This window comes from Nanorana parkeri, unplaced genomic scaffold, assembly GCF_000935625.1.
Source record: "Nanorana parkeri isolate BGI_ZX_2015 unplaced genomic scaffold, ASM93562v1 scaffold1172, whole genome shotgun sequence".
Taxonomy (NCBI): domain Eukaryota; kingdom Metazoa; phylum Chordata; class Amphibia; order Anura; family Dicroglossidae; genus Nanorana; species Nanorana parkeri.
Window position 1 is genome coordinate 520,063 of NW_017307440.1, and position 23,398 is coordinate 543,460.

At 41.4% G+C, this 23,398-nt stretch overlaps 1 protein-coding gene across 1 annotated transcript; it reads right to left on the minus strand.

Moving 5' to 3' along the window:
- Positions 1-15,839: 15,839 nt before the first annotated feature.
- LOC108796808 (type 2 lactosamine alpha-2,3-sialyltransferase-like) lies at positions 15,840-22,000 on the minus strand. The gene is made up of 4 exons (XM_018568338.1): positions 21,995-22,000; positions 21,617-21,752; positions 18,492-18,644; positions 15,840-16,205 (listed from the first exon to the last, which is right to left on the minus strand). Exons 2-4 carry the CDS (start codon positions 21,722-21,724, stop codon positions 16,125-16,127), a joined length of 342 nt encoding a protein of 113 aa, XP_018423840.1. The 5' UTR covers positions 21,725-21,752; positions 21,995-22,000; the 3' UTR covers positions 15,840-16,124.
- Between the last annotated feature and the right edge of the window lie 1,398 nt (positions 22,001-23,398).

Here is a 23,398-nt window from a genome sequence, read left to right on the forward strand (position 1 = left end):
TTTTATCCTAAAATGACATACCAAACTCTAAAGAGCTATTGAGTGGGTACAAATCCAGTCATATTTTTATAAAAACACAGAAGCTTTTGACCTTTTTCCTTATATTTCCCCCTGCAAAGTTTTTTTTCTTTTTAAAGGTGAAATAATCACAATCCAAATAATCTGCCGGTCATTCATATTATATTGTCAGAATGGAGAAGTACTGCAAATTGTGCTTTATAATGCAGAGCTCCTGATACGCTCACATCCTGTACTATCAATGGAACGGCTAAAATACATTTCCTTTTTCATTTAAATATATTTTTAGACATAAAATTAAAAAAAATAAAAAAAATTAAAAGGTATTCTCTCTCCTTGCTTTCTGTTTCTTGAAAGGCGCACGGGTCAAAACTCAAATGGTAGAAGCAGGAAGAAAGTCTGTACTCTGTCATGGTAATAGATGGGAACTTGTGTTAATGTTTGTGTTTGCTTATTTTTAGGGCTGGTAACGATTAAAATTTTCGTGTTCGATTAATCTAATTTTTTTTAATCGATTAATTTCGATTAATTATAACGCACATACAGATCCAACTACATTGGCTTATACACATACAGCAATTAAGTAATAAAATGAACTAGGATCACACTAATCCAGCACGTTATTAATCTCACGTGCCTCACTCAATATGGGCGCTGCTTGAGTGGGGCAACTCAGAATAATACCGTGCTGGATTAGTGTGATCCTAGTCCATTTTTTTTACTTCATTGATATGCTGTATGTGTATAGGCCAATGCCTTGGCTGGCGCTAGTGCAGAAAGTTTCTTGGGCAAACTCACAAGACCCAATTGGCTCTGTCGGCTAACGAAGGGGGGAGGAGTCCGGTGACGTCACAGACATCGATGTCACCGGACTTCTCCCCCTTCCCTTCGTTAGCCGTCAACATTTCCACAGCCCTACTTATTTTCAAAGAAAACATTGCAGAGCAGTCCGGAGCAGATTTTAGGTTCATATTTTTCCAGCACAGAATGATAATGAAAGCAAGCATCTTACTGGTTGCTGTGGACCACCCTGCTATGCTTTTTCTTGCATAATTTTTTACACTACCAAGGTGTTTATGTGACATGGGGATCGGCAATGTATGTTTGTACAAAATGTATATGTACTTGTTCGGTAGAAACCATTTTTTTTTATTAGGCCCATGCTACTGTGCTTTATGGACCATAGAAGATACCCAGACAATTGAAAAATGACTTCTAATACCTGCATGCCTTTCTGTCATTACTATGTACATCAGCTTCTTTTTCTACTTTAACCATAAAGCCCAACTGCAGGAACATTGATTTTTTTTCCATTGTTCTAGCCTTTAAAAAAAATCTGTAACTCCCATTTAATAAGTGTTTTCTGATTTGATTGGCTGTCCGGGCAACTGTTGGAATGTATATCAGTAGCCACGCATCCAGCTCTCCACCCGCTTTGGAAAGGTGCCTATGGCAGACTCGAGTCCTGGGGTTTTGATTCCATCCCCTCTTTGCCATTCGCAAAACACAGACATAGCATCATCAAGGGCTGTGCTATGTGAATGACAAAGCAGTGGAAGGGGGCAAAGGCAAAAAAACAGAACTGGTTCCCCAGTCTGATACAGCTAGAAGACAGAAGCATGGTTTTGAATGTACTTTGTAGTGGAGCACGGAGACAGCTAATAAAGATAGAAAATACTGAATAAACAAGAGTTATAAACATTTTAGGGGGTTTAAACAAAATAAAAAATACTGTCCCAGCAGTTGGATTTTAAGGGACTCTAACTCCATATTTTTGCATTTTCTTTTTAAAAGTTCTAATGTAAATATTAGGAGAGGCAACTATAAAACTTCCATTGCTATAAGATCTAACGTTAAAGGAGAACTATGACATGAGTGATTTCCACTCACCTCACAGTTCTAAGCCGACCTGTGACAATGAGACTGTCACAGGTCGGCTCAGTAGATCGGGAGGTGAGGGAAAACATTCCCGGGTTCCCTCACCTCTCGATCCTGTCACGGCTCTCTGCCGTGACAGGGGGAGGGGCTGGATTCCCCTCTCCCCGCTCCGATCTGCAAGCGCTGACTGGCGGAACGGACGGGGGAGGGGGCGGGTACAGCTGGCTCTGCCTCTAGATAGGCAGAGCCAGCTGTCACGCACGCAGCTGGGCGGATCCCGTCATCTAAGTCGGGATCCGCTCCAGGTGCGGCGTCTCAGTATACCGCGAGCTGAGCTTAGGGTAACGGGAGGACGCTAGTTTGTGTCCTCCCGTTACCCCAAGGAGAACTATGGGGAAAAACACTGACCCCATAGTTCTCCTTTAATAACTTTTATATATGTTAGTAAATGACACCTTGGTTCTCTGCTATATTTTCCCAGCGTTCCCTGTATTGATCGTTTTGTTAAGGTGTATAGTTCTTCTGGGGTATATTCCTGGGGGCTATGAACTTGTGGTAACAGATCCTGGCAGGGCAGTCCCAACAATAGTAGCCCCCATGTTTTAGCAGAGTTCCTTTAAGGGTTACTATTATTAACCAGTTTCATGAGAATGCAGCTTCTCCTGTTTTAGAACCTTGGACAACACTACCATCCAAAATGAAAAAGAAAAAAAAAAAGATTTCAGACTATGTTGGCATCAGTGGGAAGTCACCATGATATGGGAAGTTGTATCATCCCACGTATGGCCTTTAGAATTGTCTGTGTCTTGTGTCCATTACAACGTTAACTTTACAGTCCATAAAGCACAGTACTGTCTTTTTGTAAAGGATAAATTCACATATTTGAACATATTAAATAGGACTATAAATTAGAAGTAAGGTGCACTGCTCAGGAGATTAGCCAAGGTAAGGAGTGTGTGATCATTTTCTGTACTACTTTGTATGTACTGTGTATGATGCAAATATATATATATATATTTCACATGGTAAGATTTTAGGGAAACGCTATAGAAATGGTGCTAGCAAGACATCACTAACCTCTAATAAACAATGAGCATTCTACACTATGCTACCCCACCCATCATCATATATGCAATAAACATAACATACAGACAGAGAGAACCTTTGATTAAAATGGTTTTAATACTCACATTATCTATAGAATAATCAAACAGCTCTTTATTTGGAACACACTACAATATAAAACCTTACAAAAAAAAAAAAGTAAAACAAAAAAAATAAATAGAAAAATGCAGATATTTTTACTTATGCTTTAATATATATAAATACAGATGGTTTTTCAAGTTGATACACGCCTCTAATTTTACATCTGATAGGCTAGATTGTTTGCAATAAACATTTATACGTAATCCCTGTTGGTTTCCGGGTATGACAATATCTGAGCAAATATTACAGTAAATTATTTTTGTTTAAAATTAAACGGAAAACAAAATGCATGCCAGTCACATTTCCCTCGACAGACTTCCGAAAGAAATGCACAGAAGACTGTTTAATACTGTACGTTGAAAATGGTGCTAAACTTTTAAAGTGAATTATGTTTAACTTAATGTAAAAATAAAATCAATTATCTTTTTTTTTGTTCCTTGAAATTTTGTATCCTTGTGGGATTGGAGGCAATATAATAAAATCTACACTGATACATATGTGAACGTGATGACAAATGGATACTGCTGTTTTTTTCAGTGTGGAGTTAGCCTGCAAAGGAGAGAATGTTTTCAATGTAGAAAATGCAAAAACAAAATTGTTTCTACAGAATGTTGGTGAACAATAAAGATTTTCCCCTTTAACACTTGTGGTGGTTTATTGATTTCCTGTTGAAATGTAAGGGATTACGGGAAACAGCGGTGCAATGTATACACGTTTCAGGTGAAGTGATCTTCTTTATAGCCAACTAATGCAGTCAGGACACTCGCTGAACAACTGCAGAGATAACAGGATAAGCCACCAAGATAAAATGATCACTTAATCTTATATATGGGTATCAGAAGACTACCGATACCAGTTTTTTGGTATGGAGTACCAATATTTTTTCAGTACTTGCCGATAACGAGTACCAATACCGGTGCCGTGTGCCCGATTATCAGGAAGATGAGCGGCAGGTAATGACCCGCTGCCCAATTTCCTGATTGCCTGGGAAGCCGATGTTCTATGGAAAGAACACCGGCTTTACTTCCCGAGGCTGCCTGGCTTCCTGACCAATCAGGAACTGGGCAGCAGGTCACGAAGTTCTGCCCGACTTCCTGATTGGTCAGGAAGCCAGGCTGCCTAGCAACAAGTGAAGCCGGCTTCCTAGCCAATCAGGAAGATGGGTGGCATGTCATGACCCGCCTCCCTGATTGGCTAGGAAGCCAGCTTCACTAGTTAGGCATCCTGGCTTCCTGACCAATCAGGAAGCTAGGATGAGGGTCATGACGTGCTGCCCGGCTTCCTGGTTGGAGAGGAAGCTGGCTCTATGCTCCCTCAGCACTGCTGGTCAGTGGGACATCTCCCTCTGACCGGAAGTTCCAGTATCGATGGGCATTTGGGTGAGTAAGAGTACTGGCCAAAATACTCGGTATCGGCACCGGTACTATTATCGGTGAATACCTAGTAAAAATAGCAAATAGTTGTACTGGATTTTTTTTATTTTGTTCAATTTTTTTTTTTTTTTTACTCAATAAGTTTTATTGAAGTTTTGCAAAAATATAACGAAAAAGAAAAAAAGTGCAAAAGTCTGATAAGAAGAAAGATAAATCGGTACATTACATAAAAGTACAGATATATCGACCGGGTGGACAATAAAGCGGGTGAGAAAGAGCAGATTACAGATCCTAGGTCTCCAGGTAAATATAAATGGCAGAGTATGTAATATCCATTACATAATGTCTGCTGAGATCCAGGTCGTAAACACTGGCAATCGGACTGGAATATAGAAAAGGGGAAGAAGGGGGTAGGAGGAAAAAGAGAAAGGGAAATAAAACTAGTGAGGAAAGTAAAGAGTAAGGGAAATGCCAGGGTAGAGGGAGAGGACAGAGAACAGGATCTCGAGAAGCAGTATCATCCAATACACATCAGTAGGGTTGATTGAGGAGAGACAAGGCCTTACGATTGGATCAGGATAGCATCAAGTTAGGAAGGCATTTTCTGATCCAGGGGTCCCAGATATGTTCAAAGACGTGCATAGTCTCAAAGTTTCGCTGAAATTTTTTCATACAAGAACACCGTGTGTAGATGAGATTTGATTTCAGCAAATTTCAAAGAGGGGGAAAGCCAGGCTTTGGCAATGGTCTGTTTAGCAGCAGTGAGAACAGGGGTCATTAAAGTAAATTCAAACGATTGCACATCTGTAGGTTTTAGATTCAAAAGAGTTACTATTGGATGGAATGGGGGGGCGGGGGATGTTTGGTAAGGGAGCGTATAAAAGCATATGTTTTGCGCCAGAAACATTGGGCAATTGGACACGTCCATCAAATGTGGTTCATAGTTCTCAATGCATTACAACTGGTAATAGGTGATGAAGTGGGAAAGCTGCGTGCAAGCCGAGAGGCAACATAATACCGTCGCATTAAAACTATATAGTTGGTCTCCACTGCAGCCGCGCATTGAGAGGAGGTCCTGGTTGTATTTCAAATTTGTAGCCATTGGTCCGAGTCTATAGGATATGCCAAGATCATTGGTCCACTGAGACATTTTGGAGTGGGTAGGACATACTGGATTAAAAAAAATAATAATAGGTAGGATGCACCAAACGTACACCATTGCGGTATAGCCCATCTTCAACCCCCCCCCCATAAAATATCACCTTAAAGCGCACCTATACCCAAAACATTGCAGCTAACTAGACCTTAGGTGTGGTGGCTGCATTAGTTTGCACTTTTCAGTAAGTACAGAAAATACCTGCTCCCAGAAATGCACTGTCCTTGTCACTTCCTGTGAGCTAAAAAAGCAAACACAAACATCCTTATATTTCTTGTGTATTGCACTAGTCCCATTAAACCACCATGTAATGAAGATAAACATATTTGAAATCCATTGTTGTGTGACAACCATGGTTTCCCCCATTGACACAGTGGGGAAGAAAGCATAGACATGCAGGTACAGAAAGTGTACCATTCACAGGATTACCAGGTGGACATAAAAGGAAAAGAGCCTGAAAAACAAAGAAAACAAATGCAACTCTCACATCTAAGGACTTGTAAGCTGCAATTTATAAATCGTTTTTGGTTTTAGAGATGGTTTAGGTTGAAGCGGAGTAGAACTTCCTAGTGTACTGCAGTTATTAGCGTTTAATCTCAGCCAGTATCAAGATCCTCCATGCTGTCGGTATCAAGCGTTGCCTTTTGATGTATTCTGCATTTCTTTGAAATGCGTTTTATAACTGGTAAAATTAGCAATAAAGTGAGTGAACTACGAAAGGTTTTGCCTGTTGAACACATCATCATAGTTAGTCAGGCTGAAAAAAAGACACAAATCCATCGAGTTCAACCTATAGAGATAAGAGATCATCAGCCCAGCAGAATACATCAAAGGTATTGGTTCATACTGACAGCACAGAGAGGCTCGGCTCCTGCACTGGCACTGCATAATAACCTTATTATTACGGCTTACCGCGTAGTCGTACTTTTGTGTTTTTTACACTTCAAACAAAGACTCAAAAAAGTTTTGATTCCCTTCTAAATTTCAAGGCTTTTATTTATTTTCATGGGCCAAGAATTGCTGCTCCAGGCAGGGCTTGTGTACACACACCTACAGATCCCGTGCTTGTGTTTGTTCTTGCTCCAGGCAGGGCTTCTGTACACACACCTACAGATCCCGTGCTTGTGTTTGTTCTTGCTCCAGGCAGGGCTTCTGTACACACACCTACATAACCTTATTATTACGGCTTACCGCGTAGTCGTACTTTTGTGTTTTTTACACTTCAAACAAAGACTCAAAAAAGTTTTGATTCCCTTCTAAATTTCAAGGCTTTTATTTATTTTCATGGGCCAAGAATTGCTGCTCCAGGCAGGGCTTGTGTACACACACCTACAGATCCCGTGCTTGTGTTTGTTCTTGCTCCAGGCAGGGCTTCTGTACACACACCTACAGATCCCGTGCTTGTGTTTGTTCTTGCTCCAGGCAGGGCTTCTGTACACACACCTATAGATCCCGTGCTTGTGTTTGTTCTGAGTGTGGTGACAAGGTCTCTACTGAACATCTACCAACTGGAAATATTCCAGTTATTACAATTGCCATGTGAGATGAAACTGCAGACACCTCGTCTATGAGATTATTTCATTTTCAACTATAGAGAACTGTAGGAACAATGACAACACATATACTGTATGTGTCATTGTACGTCATGTTGGACTACATTGTAATGATGCGGCTTTGTATTTTGCAAGGTTCCCATTTCATTTCACTTGAATCATCAATGCAATAAAATGCAGCATGCAGGACCTTTCCCACGCTTTCTATGATCCCCATTAAAAACTATTTTCGTTCTGTTATCTATTCATTTACGTTGCAGTGAACAGTTTTACTCCACAGCAATAGGCAACAGTTGTATATTCCGTATAGAAGACGAGTGACTAGACACAATAGGTAATGATGTCCTTATACTGTATATCGGGTAAAAGAGAAAACGTGGAGACATAACTGGATCAACCTATCAGGAAACCCAAATACAGTAAACCGATTGTTCTGGACTTCTTCCAAGCACATTCCCCTATTGCAGAGGTAGCCAAACTTCGGCTCTCCAGCTGTTGTGGAACTGCAAGGTCCATGATGCATTGAAAACTTTGACAGCTACAGGCATGACTCCCATAGGCAGATGCATGTTTCACCACAGCCGGAGGGCCGACGTTTGGCTACCCTGGTCTATTAGCTCCGTAAAAAAATGGCTTCCTGCTATGTGTTGAGATTGGTAGAGTGCCTTACATTCATACAAAATGTTGTGTAAATAATTCCAGCAATCAATGTAAAGTTTCAGAAGAAGCTTTATTGGTATTTTCATGTTTACATATGTACAGAACGCAATGTGCTTCAGTGTTTTTTTCAATCTATTTTACAAGATTTAATAAGACTTTACAAGAAATACAAAATCTATAACATATTCTCTGGCAACAATGTCTTTATTAAATGAATACTTCATACAAACTGCTCAGAAACCTGGAGAATTCAAATTGAGCTTGATGAAAAAAAAATATATAATTTAAGTTTACATTCCATGAAAATCAAATGCCAGATCCAGAAAATGAAAGCAGAGCTTCGGGGGCACAACAACGTTTACTGAAATATATCCTCAGTATAGGATTAGAAGGATGATTAGGGTATAATATGCACTTCATGTGCTCCAAATGGCTTAACAAAACCATTTATTATTTTGTAAAAGTAGCAGTGACATCATCATTGTGCCATACATATGCTGTGCAGAGAGCAGAGCTGTGGAAGGGCACCCAGCAAGCTCCACCCACTACAGGTTGCCTGCAAAAAAAACTACAGGAGGGGGGCGGATACAAGACCAGTCACTCTGGACAAGGAAAGAGAAGAGCAGTGCCTGGTCCTAATATAGGAAGTTTCTGCAAAGAGGGGGAATTTCACACTGGATTGCTGTGTAGATCTGAAATAAACAAAAGCACCCAAAATTCAAAGAATACACTTGCCTTTTGTATTTAGATAATATTTGGTTATCCAGGAGTTCAGCTTTAACACACAAGATGACAAAATAAAAAAACATGCAGCACATCTCCGAAATTAATGCACATTTCCACATGTTTGAACTCTTTAAAGACCCTGCAAGTGCAGGAAAATACCTGTTGATCTACCTGAAATGCACTCCGCTCTTAAGCCATGTTGTGGGCTGACAACACACAGCGGTTTTGTGGAATGAGTAGTGTCAGCCCTGCCCAGTCTTTTTTGCTAAGCTACTCAACCACTCTCACTCTCAGATCACTTCAACATAAAGGCTCATCAGGTTCTATAGACCAAAATAAGAACTAGGTGGGCTCTTTGTGATAGCACAGGAAGTGTGCAGAGGACACAGTTCTGAATTTTTTTGTACTTATATAACAGATAACACAAAATGTTCCCATTGGAATATTAAACAAACCAAAAGAGAGCAAATAGGAGACTTTCATTGGATTTATATACATACACAGTTTGAAGTTATATGCACTTTTTCCTGCAAATGTTGAGTTTGGTTCGGTCCCTTCTACCTAATTGGAAGGTTGGCCTCATTGACCAATGGTGTGGCGCAGGAGAGGGTGGGGTCAAACTTAATTTTCACATAAAATGCTAAGATTTGCATATACATTACAGCCACCTATATCTCTGGATCTTCTGAATGTTGTTACATGGGCTTGTCACTGAAGGTATACTCAGCTTATGAGGTTTTTCATCATATACTGATTTTCTGACCGAGTTTCCCAGTCTAGTGACAGACTTACTTTAAAATTATGGCAAAAAAAAAAAAAAAGGAATTTAGCAAACTCTTACAAACTGTAGTATATCACTCCAACATTTTATTTGTTTAGGAGGTAATGAACCTTTATCCGTCGGTCACATATTTGAAGGCACCAGATGTATTATAGTGTTCAAGGCACTTTGGGAGGTGCTAGTCCACCTTGTGATGTGGCTTCTGGAGAACTCACAGGGTTGTTGCATTCCTTGTCATTGTGTCTGTAACAGAGGGGTGCACTCTAAACATGCAGAAATGGGAAGGTTTGTCTATGGCAGTTCCAGGTCTGCTTTTATTTCCAGGGTATATAATCCCACATGCCACCATAGTAGTTATTTCTCTGGAACATTTGCAATTAAAGTGACACTAAACTCAGTAGTTAAATCTTAAAAATACATTCAGGTACTTTAACTACTAACATAAATGTATCTTCTTTGTGTATCACTCGGCTGTAGATCCTCAAATCATCTCTGAACTGGTGCCGACACTGTCCTTTCTTCTGGAGGGTGGCTTCCTTTCTCCCCCATGGTCACTGTGTGTGGAGCCACTTCTTCAAGCTCTCCCCTGTGATGGACTACAACTTCAACAGAAATTAGTAATCTAAATGTGAGATTGTAGTCCATCACAGGAGTAAGCTTGGAGCGGTGGCTACTTTACAGGGACCATAAGTAGTCACCCTCCAGGAGGAAGGAAGGACAGTATCAGCTCAAATTTGAGGATCTACAGCAGAGTGATACACAAATAAGGTCCAGTATTATTAATAGTTAATACACTTGAATGCATTTTTAAGATCGAACGCCCAAGTTTAATGCCACTTTATATTCCTTCCGCAACCTCAACCTGTACATAAGGCTGGATTCAAACTGTTTCCGTTGCATTGTGTTTGAGTTGACATGCATTGAACTCTGCGTTAAGTTGATGTGCTTTTTTTTTTCTAAACATGATTCTCTACAGTAGGAGCCAAAATAAATACATTTTCTTTCCTCTGTGTGCATTGCACTGTGCTGTGACACAGGGTATTGTGTTTTGCCGTTCCACTTTCACCCAGTGCACACCAGCACATATTGGAAACAATGGATTTTGGCTTGTTATTTGCATTGGGCTGGTGTTGAGCAATGGAGCTGAATGCGCACTGGATGAATGGACCCTAAATTAACATTATATTAAGCCTCTTTCTTGGCTGATAAAACAGTTCCTCAAAAACCAGAATGACAATGCCAGGACCAATTAGGATACTGAAGAAGAACAAAGTTATTTATTTTGAATGAAGATGAAAGAGGTAAAGGCTCAGAGACTCGGGGCTTTAGAATAGACAATACATTTTCAGTAGGTGAAAGACAAATATAGATGAGGGATTAAACAATGTATGAATTAGAATGATTGGGGAAACTAACAAGTGTCATTTGAACAGGATTCAGCTTTAACACTTCTTGTATGTGCTTCTGTCACACAATTCAGAAGGTTCTCTAATCCATACATGAGGTGCTAAAGAAAAGAAAAAAATGGCTGCATACAAGTTGAGTGCCATACTGGTGATGGATTGGTTGCTGCATGGAGCTGTCAGATTTTAATAATTTTTCCCTAGAGCATCTTGCAAAAAACAAAACAAAACTAGACAAGGCCAAATTAAGATCCTTGCACTGCAAAAGATTATTTTATTGACCAGGAGGATGTGCTGTCTTGGTCACCAATGTCTCACTGTTGTCTTAAGTGTTGGTCAAAGTCTGACCACAAAAACAGAACAGTTTCCATATGGAATAATTGTATTTTAAAGCACACTTCTTAAGAAACACAACAGAGGCTCATAGCTGTATATGGGGCGCCCTCTGATGCCACACTTTTAGTTGGCCTCACCTGGTTGCAGCTACGGCCCCTGAAAACTCTGTGGATGTGGCAACATTTTGAAAGTCATTCATGCCCCAAATCTGAGTGTTTGCGCCTAGTAACTGGTTGTTCTGGCATGGAAAAAAACACAGCTACATCATACCCACAAGTTTGCTTTTTTCAGAGGACAACAAAGCAGAGGTGGGAGGTGGAGCAGCAGGTAAACACAAAGAAACCTCTGGTACTGGATGGAGCTTCCCCGTGCAGCAACAAACTTAATTTGCATTTTATGGCCACATGATCGCTGTGCTTTAGGAATATGTGCAACAAGCTATTGTCAGGAGGCAATGCTGCAATGTTTATAATAATCTGAGCAGTGAAAGATGGTTGCTGTTGTATGCACTTTGCTTTTCTAGTTGCTTTGTATGTTCACAATGCTGTACAGTATTTACAACAGATTCCGTTTACAGTTCATAGGCTATAGCTACTAGTAAATAAAGGAGAACTATGGGGTAAGTGTTTTTCCCCATAGTTCTAAGGGTCACGGGAGGACACAAACTAGCGTTCTTCCGTGACCCAAAGCTCAGTATACCGAGAGCTACAGCTTGCGGTATACTGAGACCGCCGCAGTCGAGATGGATCCCGACATTACCGTCGAGATCCACCCAGCTGCGTGATTGACAGCTGGCTCTGCCTATCTAGAGGCAGAGCCAGCTGTACCCGCCCCCTCCCCCGTCCGTTCCGCCAGTCAGCGCTGGAGGATCGGAGCGGGGAAACCCTGCAGGGAGCCATGAGTGACAGTCACGGCTCTCTGCAGGGACAGGATCGAGAAGTGAGCGAGCGACGGTATGTGTTCGCTCACTTCCTGATCTATTGAGCCGACGTGTGAGAGTTTCATTGTCACACGTCGGCTCGAACTATGAGGATGAGTGAAAATCACTCATCTCATAGTTCTCCTTTAATGGCATTGAACTGGACTCGTCAGGTACATACTCCGTACCATTCACCATGTGTCAAGGCAGATGATGACTGTCCAAACCCAGGATGGGAGAAAGTTTGTTAAACCACCCTATTCTAGTTACATAATCCAATCCTTTGGAGCCACAAAGTCTAGAACAAGTGTTAATCATTTGTGTTACATGGCTGAAGGGATGAACTGTAATAATTAAAAAAATACAAAAAAAACACCAGGGTGGAGATGTTAAAATGACATTATACGTTGGTGTCAGGTGGTCTCCAAGACACTCACCCCTGTTTAGGGAAGATTGGTCCAGTTTGAAGTAAATAGCCTATTTCATGCGATGATGTCAACTAGTTGCTCTCTCTGTCAAAAAGTGCACCTCACTATCCTACAGAACAAGGCCAACCTAAAAAAATGAGAACAAAATGCTCCATAAAAATCAGAGAAAATAGGGGCCTGATCCCTTGCTTGATTTTTCCAGAGATTAATGGATATAACCGGATCGGTTGCTGTAGGCAACCTCTCTGATGTTGTGGACAACTTACTTTTCTTCAGTGTATAAACATGCCTCTGCGATCGATCAATCAATCAATAAATAGATATAGATAGATGGCAAAAATGGGGCAGATAAACGTTAGTTTTTAGCAGAACATGGGAAAGCAAATATCAGTGGCATATTAAAGGCCATCAATACTTAAAACACTTCTTTCCCTGAAAGCACTGACCATACCACAGAACACAGACATTAACCCTAAGCAGGTGGTTTCACATACAAATCAGAAAAGGTTTCAAAATGTAGTCCCCATGCTGGAGACAATGACATGCAATAGGTTCCATATCTCACATCTGCCAAAGTTCTGTAAATATGAGCAACTAACATTGGTCAACAACCATCAATGACATTTGGATCTTTGTGTTATACAATACATTCCTATTTTCTTTTGTAATATACAGTAATCTGGTTGAAAAGCTGCAGTCTGACCTTTGTAGTCATTAATAAATGCATTAACGCTGCTTTACACAGGCATTTGAAATTAGTTAAGGTCAGATTTAGCTTTCATTTTCTTTCCTACAAGTCAAAGTGAATGCATGGCAAAGCACAGCAGACATGTAGTAAACGCATGGTAAACACATCTCAAATGCTAGGGTACACTGGATACATTTCCATAGTAATCAGGTTATTTGCCATTTCCATCAGAGTCCATATTACAATACTACAGAGTCTGATTACTAAAAGACTAAATTATCCTCTGCTCCAGTTCATCAAAGATTTTCAGCTACATGTAATGTACCCAACATGAGTTATTATTGGGGAACATATATATTTACTTTTCCTACTATTTAGTTACTAATTTACAAATGTCCTCCTGTGACCCGAATTCAGCATCAGCATATGCTGACAGTGCAAAGCCGCACTGCAGCCGGGAAAGATCCCGGACAATATTGGAAGGGGGGATTTCCCTGCAGGGAGCAGTGACTGACAGAGGTTTGTGATCACTCAGCTCTCCATCTATAGAGCCGACGTGTGACAGCTGCAGTGTCTCACGCCGGCTCAAATATTGGGAAGAGTATAATTTTACCCTCTCAATAGTTCTCCTTTAAAGAAAAACTGCCCTCTATCCCATAGTTGTCTCTAGGGTCATGGAGGGACATATACTAGCGTCCTCCCATGATCCAAAGCTCAGTATATAGCGAGTTATTGCCCGCTATATACTGAGAGTGCTGCAGCCGGGACAGATCCCGACAATATTGTCGAGATCTGCCCAGCTGGCTAGTTGACAGCGGGTTTCGCCCATCTAGAGGCAGAGCCAGCTGCGTGTGCCCCCTCCCCGTCCGTTCCTCCAGTCAGCGCTGGAGGATCGGAGAGGGGAGGAATCCCTGCGAGGATCGGTGTGTGACAGTCATCGCTCTCTGCAGGGAGATGATCGGGAAGTGAGCGAGTGACGGTATGTGTTCACTCACTTCCCGATCTAGAGTCAACGTGTGACAGTTTCATTGAACACGTCGGCTCTAACTATGAGGATGAGTGAAAATCACTCACCTCATAGTTCTCCTTTAACTATTAACAAGAATGTATCGTACATACACAGTGTATCATCACTGTGTAGATCCTCAAATCATCTCTGAATTGGTGCTGACACTGTCCTTCCTTCTGGAGGGTGACTACTTTTGTTCACCAGGGTCCCTGTGTGTGTTGTAGTCACCATTCCAAGCTCACTCCCGTAATGGACTACAGTCTCATGTATAGTTTACCAATTTGTATTCAGATTGTAGTCCATCACGGGAGTGAGCTTGAAGTGGTGGCTACTTTACAACACACACAGGGACCCTGGAGAACAAATGTAGCCACCCTCCAGAAGGAAGGACAGTGTCAGCACCAATTCAGAGATGATTTGAGGATCTACAGCAGAGTGATACACAAATAAGATACATTTTTGTTAATAGTTATGGTACTTGAATGTATTTTTAAGATTTAACTCCTGAGTTTTGTGTCACTTTAAGGTGAATTTTCCTACTGGTTCCTGATGCTGGTGTTCTCCCAAGCAAGGAGCAGCTCATGTGAGGTGTAGAAAAGAACAAAGGATGTAATCAATAAGAAATTACCACATGCTTTCACTATCAGGATCTCCTGTGCATTGGGTCTGTTAGCGCAAGGATCCCAGTAATCGTGATGGGTGTGGAGACTGTAGTTTGCTCTGAACTACATTTCCCTACAGGGTTTCTCCACACAGTTGGAAATCATTTCTTATTATCAGATTCAAATAAAGGAGCTCTTAACTATTGTTCTGTAATGGGCTGTAGGAGTATTGTAACCTCTTTGAGAGGTAATAAACACCGATTTTACATATTACTCACCACGCACACACTTAACATGAAAACATAATTCAATGCCAGGTCCACTTGCAGGTCTGCAGTGCAATAACATAATGATCCAGCAGGTGACACTGCAGTGCAAACCTGACTCCCAGGAGCTGCTGCAGAGAAGAGCCCCCATACAGAACCTGGCATTCCCCCAGGGGTGGACAAATTATTTTGGAAATCAGGAGCCTATATGCCTAATCCAGGAGCCAGAAGGATTTTTTTCATGAGCCACCTACATTAGAAACAACTGAAGAGAAGCTCAAAAGCTAGGCGCCAGCTGTATATTTTAAGGAGCATTGGCTATCTGGCTTCTGAGATTTGTCCAGCCCTGACTTACCCCAAAACACTCAAACGTAGAGATGGGTGTGTGGCAGAAGCACAACAGGACTCTACAGTGTAGTTTAAGTGTGCAACCCAAAGTAAATGTACATAGACACGTAAAAAAAAAAAGTGCAGTAAATGGAAGGCAACACAAACTGTGCACACGAGTCACAAGAAAACCTACAATCCTTCACCTGTAATTTATCTATTTCCACAGTGAGTTATGAGCAGCTATGGCTGAGGATCTGTCGGCCACCTGGCTTGTTCCCAGACCTAGAAGAGCTTGAACACTAAACTATATAATACAAAAGGTCAAAGTTATCAGGAAAAAAACTGCCTTAAAACACTTAATACAAACAGAACAATAAGCAACAATCACAATGCACAAAAAAGGACACTTTATACAGAAACATAAGAACACACTTGATCTATTTGTGCTTTATAGTATTTTACTCTAACCAAAATGTCCATCTCTGAGTGACCCCAAAAACCGTCATTCTAATGGGAAGTACTGTACATTCACTTGAGGTTCACCCACCGCCAGCACAGTCCCAGGTTTCTCTTTACAACAGAGGCACACATGTAACGTTCAGACTCGCCAAGTAGTGACCAACAATCCGGTGGGCAGAGGTCCTCCCGCGGCCAACGAAACACTTTTCAAGAGTTTTCAAAGGCGGCAAAATACTTCCATGGTTTAAAATAAATCCAAATATATAAAAATATGAATACTGTACATTAGGAATTTATTTTTGGCAACAGTAAACTCCCGGGATTCTCCGTGGTTTACGTCAAGTTTGTAACAGTTTTCTGTTCAATAAGGTCACTAAGCAACATTTGTTCTGCTGAGATATTGTGATATTCATTCTGTCAGGGGAAGAAAAGACAGCGGATGTCAAATACTAAAACAGAGAAACTCGCATCTTTTTATTAACATATAGTTTAGAATTTCTAAAAAATGTATTTACTTCACAACGTCTTTTTGTATTTCAGTATCATTAACCTAAACTAATCACAAACATGGGCAATTAAAACAAAGCATCTAAAGAAAAGCACAAGCAGAGGTTACAGTGAAGTAGAAGGAAAGGTAACACAACATCCCCCCTGTTAAGTGCTTCCCTGTTGCCATGTCCTTCAACTTAAAATAAAGTTAATGTAAGACCACACACAGACGGAATTGTGGAACACTTGCTACCAGGACAGGCGTCTGTTTACTCCCGGTTACCCCGCACTCTGGCCACGTCTGGAAATTATCAACACTAGAATAAGACAAAATCTGGAGCAGCTGTGCACGGCAACCAATCAGCTTCCATCTTTCATTTTGAAAGCTTAACTGAACAAACTGAAGAGAGAAGCGGATTGGTGACTATGCTCCAGATTCTGTCTGCTCCAATTTTGATAAATCCCCGCATTGTTTAGGGGTCTAAAGCTCTCCACCTTCATCAGGGCTTGTGCGCTGGCAGTGAGTTTGAATTTGTACAATGAAGCGAATAACTTCTACACAGGAATATGTAGCAATCATTCTAGGGAACGGACTCCTGGAGCTATTAGTTCATTCTACAAATACAGTCCAATACAAATTCACTGCCAGCACAGAAACCCTGATGAAGGGGGAGTGTCCAGCCCCCAAAACACATTAGCTTTCGGTTTTACATGTCTTGATGAATACAATGTTTTTTTACTGCATCTTATTCAAACTGTCCTTCCAACATCCTACGTGCTACTCCCAGTGTCCCAGATGACAGAGAGCGGTCTTTGAAAAACTAGTTTCTGGGCCCCTTTGTTTTTAATATACTTACAGCGAGGTCCAGTGATCCACCAGCACATACCGATTGTCATGTATAATAGACTAAGGAAAATAGTTTTTTTCCCCAACAAAACCTACAGAACTCTGGGAAAATAGACGTCCCTTGCAGAGCGGCTAACCTACGCTGCAAGGGTTAAGTGCTAGTTTTTGTCTAAGACTCAAATAAAGCTCTACCACTCACCTGATTCTCGTTCCCACTGACTCCCTTCAGGTTGCTAGGGTAGTCCCCATGGCCTCTTCTCCCACGGGCTCCGGTGGTCTAAGGATGGCTAAGGTAATTATGTCTTATGCAGGTCCATTGGATTGCATTAGACATGAGAACACCAAAGGGCATTCCATAGCTGGATCGGCAGGGGACAGAGGCGAGCATTGACTGCCATGGGACCGAGGATCCGGGGAGTAATATAGCTTTTTCTCAAGTTCCACAGACAAAACAACCACTTAACCTTTACAGTGCAGGGGGTAGCTCCAGTGCAGGGGTACGTTTTTTTTTATGTCTAGAGTTCTTTGTTAACTTTAATAAAGTGGTGAGCAACCATTCACTGGATATATTAGGCTCTGCAAATGTGGACCAAGACTGCACTTAAAAGATAGGTAAATCCAAACCTTTTTTTTTTTTTGGTTTTACAGCTCTTTACATGCTCTTCAAGCAGAGGAGAAATCTGAGCCGAAAACATGTGAGCAAGGGAAAGCTTTGCTAAAGCCGATATGCGCCCGGGGATGGTTGCTTTTCCTCAAGGCGGATAAGAAACCTCGGGGATACATGGGAGGAAGGGTTCCTTAAAAGGATAACCTGGAGGTTAATTCTAGGACAAGCCCCCAGGTCCACTGTCCCTGACTCACGGCGGAGCATGCCCTGGGAGGCCCCTGCAAATAGCACGCAGGCCTATGGAAAATAATGACAAACGGTTACGATGTTCCTGTTCGGCCGCAGGAAACACAATAAGCTGAGGAGGTTGGGCGGCACCGCCCCTTTTATTTTAATTGTGGAAGATGCGTTTCCTGTTTGAGGTGGGCGAATCCTCTTTCTCTGATGCCCTGAAAGATGACTTGGGGGAAAATATGTATTTTTGTGTAAAAATATGAATTTGTCTCAACACTATGTATGTAACATGCCCCTTAGTAAAACATTACAGAGAAGAAGATGGTGGACGGCAAAGTAAAAGTTATCTATTTAATTGTACAAAACTGTGTCCTTCTCAAAACCTTTCTTTACCTCACATAGGATTTGGTGCGAAACAAAATGCAAATTGAAACAACTGCCACATAAAAACTAAGACACAAAATGACAACAAAACTGCACTGAACAGCTAATTGAACCACGAATTATAGACTGCAATCCTTACCTGAGCCATTGCAGACATGGTCTCATTTCCATAATAGTGAAGCGAACTATTTAAAGATGTCAAGTTGTATTTAAATCCTGCTATATGGACTTCATTACACATATGGAATGCCAACGTGATGGCAATCATTCCAGTTGTGGGATGTTTTGGTTTCTAGAAAAAAATAAGGGAAAAACCACAACTCAGTACTAGGTGACACCAGCAGATGGCAGCATCATCAAACACTCACATAAAACAAGTTATTGGGTCTACACTGGGCTCTCTGGAACTACAGTGAGCGACCCCCTGCACATACACACATTATATATCTATAGTGTCCATCTAACAATATGGAATTGTGGGTAAAATCAGCAGCTTTTAGGTCATACATGCCTGACTGTATACAGGACTGCAAGCAGCAATGACAATCAAGCGACTTAAAAGGTACTAAATCCAAAACCAGCAATGTGATATATTCTAGCCTACAAAGCCTTATATTTGGAGGCTGCAGTTTTCTTTTTTTTTGTTTCCTTTTATTTTTAGCTGGAGATCCTGTTAGTAACACACTTCCTGTCTTAAAGTGATAACGCTCACACTCTGTACTGCATCTATAGAGCAGCAGCGTTGTTGCTCTCCTGACTTGGACTGCAAATACCTCCCCCATCCTCATCTTTATTACTTGGGGGGAGGTGTTCTGCAGTTCATAGGTGATGGCTGGGAAAATGGATAAGACTATTATTTCAGTTCAGTGCAAATGAAGTTACAAGAACACTGGATTTCTGAGTCAACAGGTATTTTCGGTACTTGCAGAAAATGTACATAACATGAAAAGAGAAAAATGAATGCCATCGCCACATCAAGGACTGGTAAACTGCACTATATTACATTTTTCTTCTTGGGTTACCTCTGGCCTAGATGATGGCAACATGCAGGCACGTTAAGAACAGAATATAGAAGGAGCCCTGTAACTGTAAGTAATCCAATAAAAATGTGAGGTATAAGCAGCTTTATTCCAAATGTAATTTATGCTGCAAGAGCATGCATACTCCCCATAAACAATACACGGTGCAGAGCAGACCTGCGTCCGGTCATAGCAGGCGGAGATATGTGGTTACATTGTAATGCAGATATTTGTTTATAGGGTGCAGACGTTTGGGTCACTCCTGCAACAAATCGCAATTTGCAATTCAGTTTCTGGTGCACATGCTGCAAACCCTCTTTAACATAATCACTATGTTGGGGTTTTTCTTGGTGTATGTCAAGTGCACATTACACATGTGCCAAAAGGAATGTTGGTTTAATCTGGCCCAGTATGTCCTGCAGGTCCCAGCTGGCCCAACTGTCCTCCTCCATCCTAAAGGAGGCCAGTAAACCATTAAGAAACCATAATGAGCTGCAGGGATATTTGCACAAGGTGCACCCACTGCTTTCTCCTCATCCTCCTGTCTGACAGCCACAATCTCTAACCAGTTATCTAGACCAACCTCACAACTTGAATGAATGACACTCCCGCAGTTTAAAGAAAAAAGGAGAACACAGCATCTACCTGTACCCTCCTCCCTTTTCTAAGAATATAGCTCATCTCATCCTCATGGCTGAGTGGAAAAAAATATATATGTAAGTGAATATTTTACTAACAATAATATGAGTAATAATTACACATATTATGGAATACTGGAATGGGTAACTAAAGAAAAATGATTTCAATAAGGGTCTGTTCACACCATATGGGAAAAACGGCCAGCGCATCCCAAATGCAAGACAAGTGCCAGCACACCGAGTGCTGGCACTGCCAGGAGCAGCTGTGCTTTTTGCATTAGACAGAGATGCAGACCGTGTAGCTGCTCCCCCCAAGTCAGGTACGTGGTCTACTACTGCGTGCCTGTCTGTTTGCGGGCCAGAACTGGGCCGCTGATCTAAGCAATGAGGATGGGGGACCGATCAGTCAAGACAAAAGGGATAAGGACAAAGGAGTGGACGGGGTACCAATGAGTAATAATATTGGCAATGAGGACGGGGGACCAATCAAACATAATATAGGTGATGGGGAGGGTGTATCAGTCATAATCTAGGCAATGGGACACACACACACACACACACACACACACACACTAATCAATCAGATTGTCTGGAAGGATAATCTGACTGCAGGTAAAGCTCTCTAGTCCATCATTCTGGCTGGTGCAGGAATGTGGGAAGTCTCAGTGATATGTTTTGGATCTGCTATGACAAGCACAACTGATAAGGTCTACATACAAGAATCCAATACACCAGCAAACTATATGCAAAGATCACACCAGAAGATCAATAACACACCACACTCCCATCACTATTCTCCGGTCACATGAAGCCAGTTTGTCCTTCACCTCATAGACAGCCCCACATTCCCTCCATGACCTGATCTGCAGGTATGATTATGATGCACATTGCCTGCCATGCACACGCCGCCATATGTCATGCTGCAACAGGTTGTGACAGCTCTGACATCATAACAATAACAGATGACATCAACATACAGAGAAATGTCATGTGTACCTGCTCTCACGGTGCAGCCTCTGGAAAGCCTGTTATTTACCTTTATCACAATAGAGAGAGAGTGCAGCCGATCCTGCAGGCAGGGCACCTACAACTTATGAAGGGCTCACAGAGCTGGGCATAGCATGAGGGGCACGGAGATGGAGGGGGCAGGGAGACCGCACTGCTGATGCCGCCTCACTACCCTGCTGGTCACACTGACACTTATACGGCCCCATTCCCTGATGGTGCAATGGTTGATTAGTACGGTCTGCACCTTTAGCTGGTGCTGACCTTACTAATCCCTCCTTTTGGCTGGAGCACAATGAAGTCTGTCAGAACTCCGGCTAAAGGGAACTGCAGTACTTACAGGAGCAGCTATATAGCATCCTATATGCAGACAGTGTAGCTGCTCCGGCAAATCCATAACTGCGTGCCTGACTTGCCAGCCGGCTGCGGGCCGCATCGTATCGGTTTGTGGGCCGCAGGCCGGTACTTTGAAACCCCTGCTCTAAATACAATAACTTTATTAGGACATAATAAAACCAGACACTGTACATCAGACAATAAAATATGAGGCAAAACTGTGTTTTACATCCATAGAATAAAAGTCACAAAGCAAACTAACTTACTTCTGTCTTTGGAAAGATGGTGGGAAAATTCAGTAGAGTCTGTGAAACCTGGCGAAGGATGAAAGGGTTGAGGACTCTCAGCTGATGAGGATGATAGATCAAGTTCATAGCAGGCTTCCTCCAAAATCCATATGTGCTCTGCAAGAACACAATTACAATATTACATCAAACAGTACATATACAGTACAAATGTATACAAACCGGACAGATAATTTTAGAAGAATATAGGTGCTGGAGATATTTTCAAAGTGTGTTTTTAAACCCAGCATAACAAGTGAGGTGCAAATAAGATGAGCACCTTTTTTAAGCACATGGTAGATCCTAAATCTAGGCTTTGGAGGTTTTCTGTGTCACCTCTAAGAGTTGTTTCTGCTTCACCTCACTCTTTGACAACCTATTCTTCATGCATTATCACGGTAACAGGCAAACTGCATAGAGGAACACAATACGAGCAATCTAAGCCATTTATCTAAGCTTCAGAAATAAATGATAACTGGAATAGAACAGTTATGAGAAAATATTGTATGTTTGTGGTGACTCAATTAACCAAAGACGAGTGCTGCAGCCTAAATTAAATGTAATTAAAAAAAAAGATCTGATAATGTACCTATAGAAAAAGTAGAAAGCATTCAGTCTTACCAAATGCATAAATTCACCTCATTTTACAGTGCAGGCCAGATGATTGGACATAACACATCACTATTAACGGTTCAGGTCCTACCAAAGTATTGCGTTGTAGAAAAGTCCTAAATTTCCTAACTGTTGGGTGTATTGACCTTTATTTTACTATGCAAGTCATTAGAATGGGGTCGTTCGAAACGCTTAAGGTAACACATGTGTAGTTAAAGTGACATTAAACCCTCAGATTTTTTAACATAAACCAATACTGTAATGTGTGCCTTACTGTAATCCATGGTTGTTTCCCTTCTCTTTGCTGCTCTTCCTTTTAAATCCTCATGTCTTCTCATGCTTGGGGAGAACTTCCCTTTGCAGCTGAGTGCCTATTCCTGTAGTGCTGGCTCAGGTTGCAAACCTACACACAGACACCATGTATCCATTTCAGAGACAAGGCAGTCTGCTGCAAAACAGAAGTTCTGCCCAGCATGAGAACAGATACAGATTTAAATGGAAGAGCAGCAAAGAGAAGGGAAACAACCATGGATTACAGTAAGGCACACATTACAGTATTGTTTTATGTTAAAAAATCTGAGGGTTTAATGTCACTTTAAGCACATGCGGTGAGAGAAAGCACAAATGTGCACTTAATAGATTTATCTTTATCCTGTCTTTTCCCTGACAGGTAGAATAGAATTATACTGGGCTGGATGGGTGGGCAACACTTTAGAGACTTCTGTGTTTATAAACCAGCACAGCAGTGTTATTACATAACTCTGGCAAAGTAACTGGTTTTTGAAACATCTATTTTGTTGCTGTTCTGAATTAAACGGAAGGTACTGCACTGTTATTAACATAGGATAGTGTTCTCAGAGTGTGAATGATCTAAAAGGCCATTACAATGGAATTGATTTATCACTAAATATATTGGGAGACATTTATTAAAACTGGAAAATGTAAGATTCAGTAAAAAAGAAAAAAAAGACAGATTTACTGTACAGAGAGCTCCTGTCTAAATTGGCTCTGTATGTATGCGTGTAAAATTGGGACTTTAGATTGTAAGCTCCTTGAGGGCAGGGACTGATGTGAATGTGCACGAGGTAAAAAGCGCTGCGTAAATTGTCGGCGCTATATAAATACCTGTAATAAATAAACCACTCCTTCCAC

Excerpts from the sequence above, each read along its gene's own strand:
- LOC108796808 (XM_018568338.1), bottom strand. The coding sequence starts at position 21,724 with ATGAACTTGATCTATCATCCTCATCAGCTGAGAGTCCTCAACCCTTTC. Across the intron at positions 18,645-21,616 it reads CCATCTTTCCAAAGACAGAA|AAACCAAAACATCCCACAAC; the intron begins GTAAGTTAGTTT and ends ATTTTTTTCTAG. Across the intron at positions 16,206-18,491 it reads CCATGTCTGCAATGGCTCAG|AATGAATATCACAATATCTC; the intron begins GTAAGGATTGCA and ends TTCCCCTGACAG.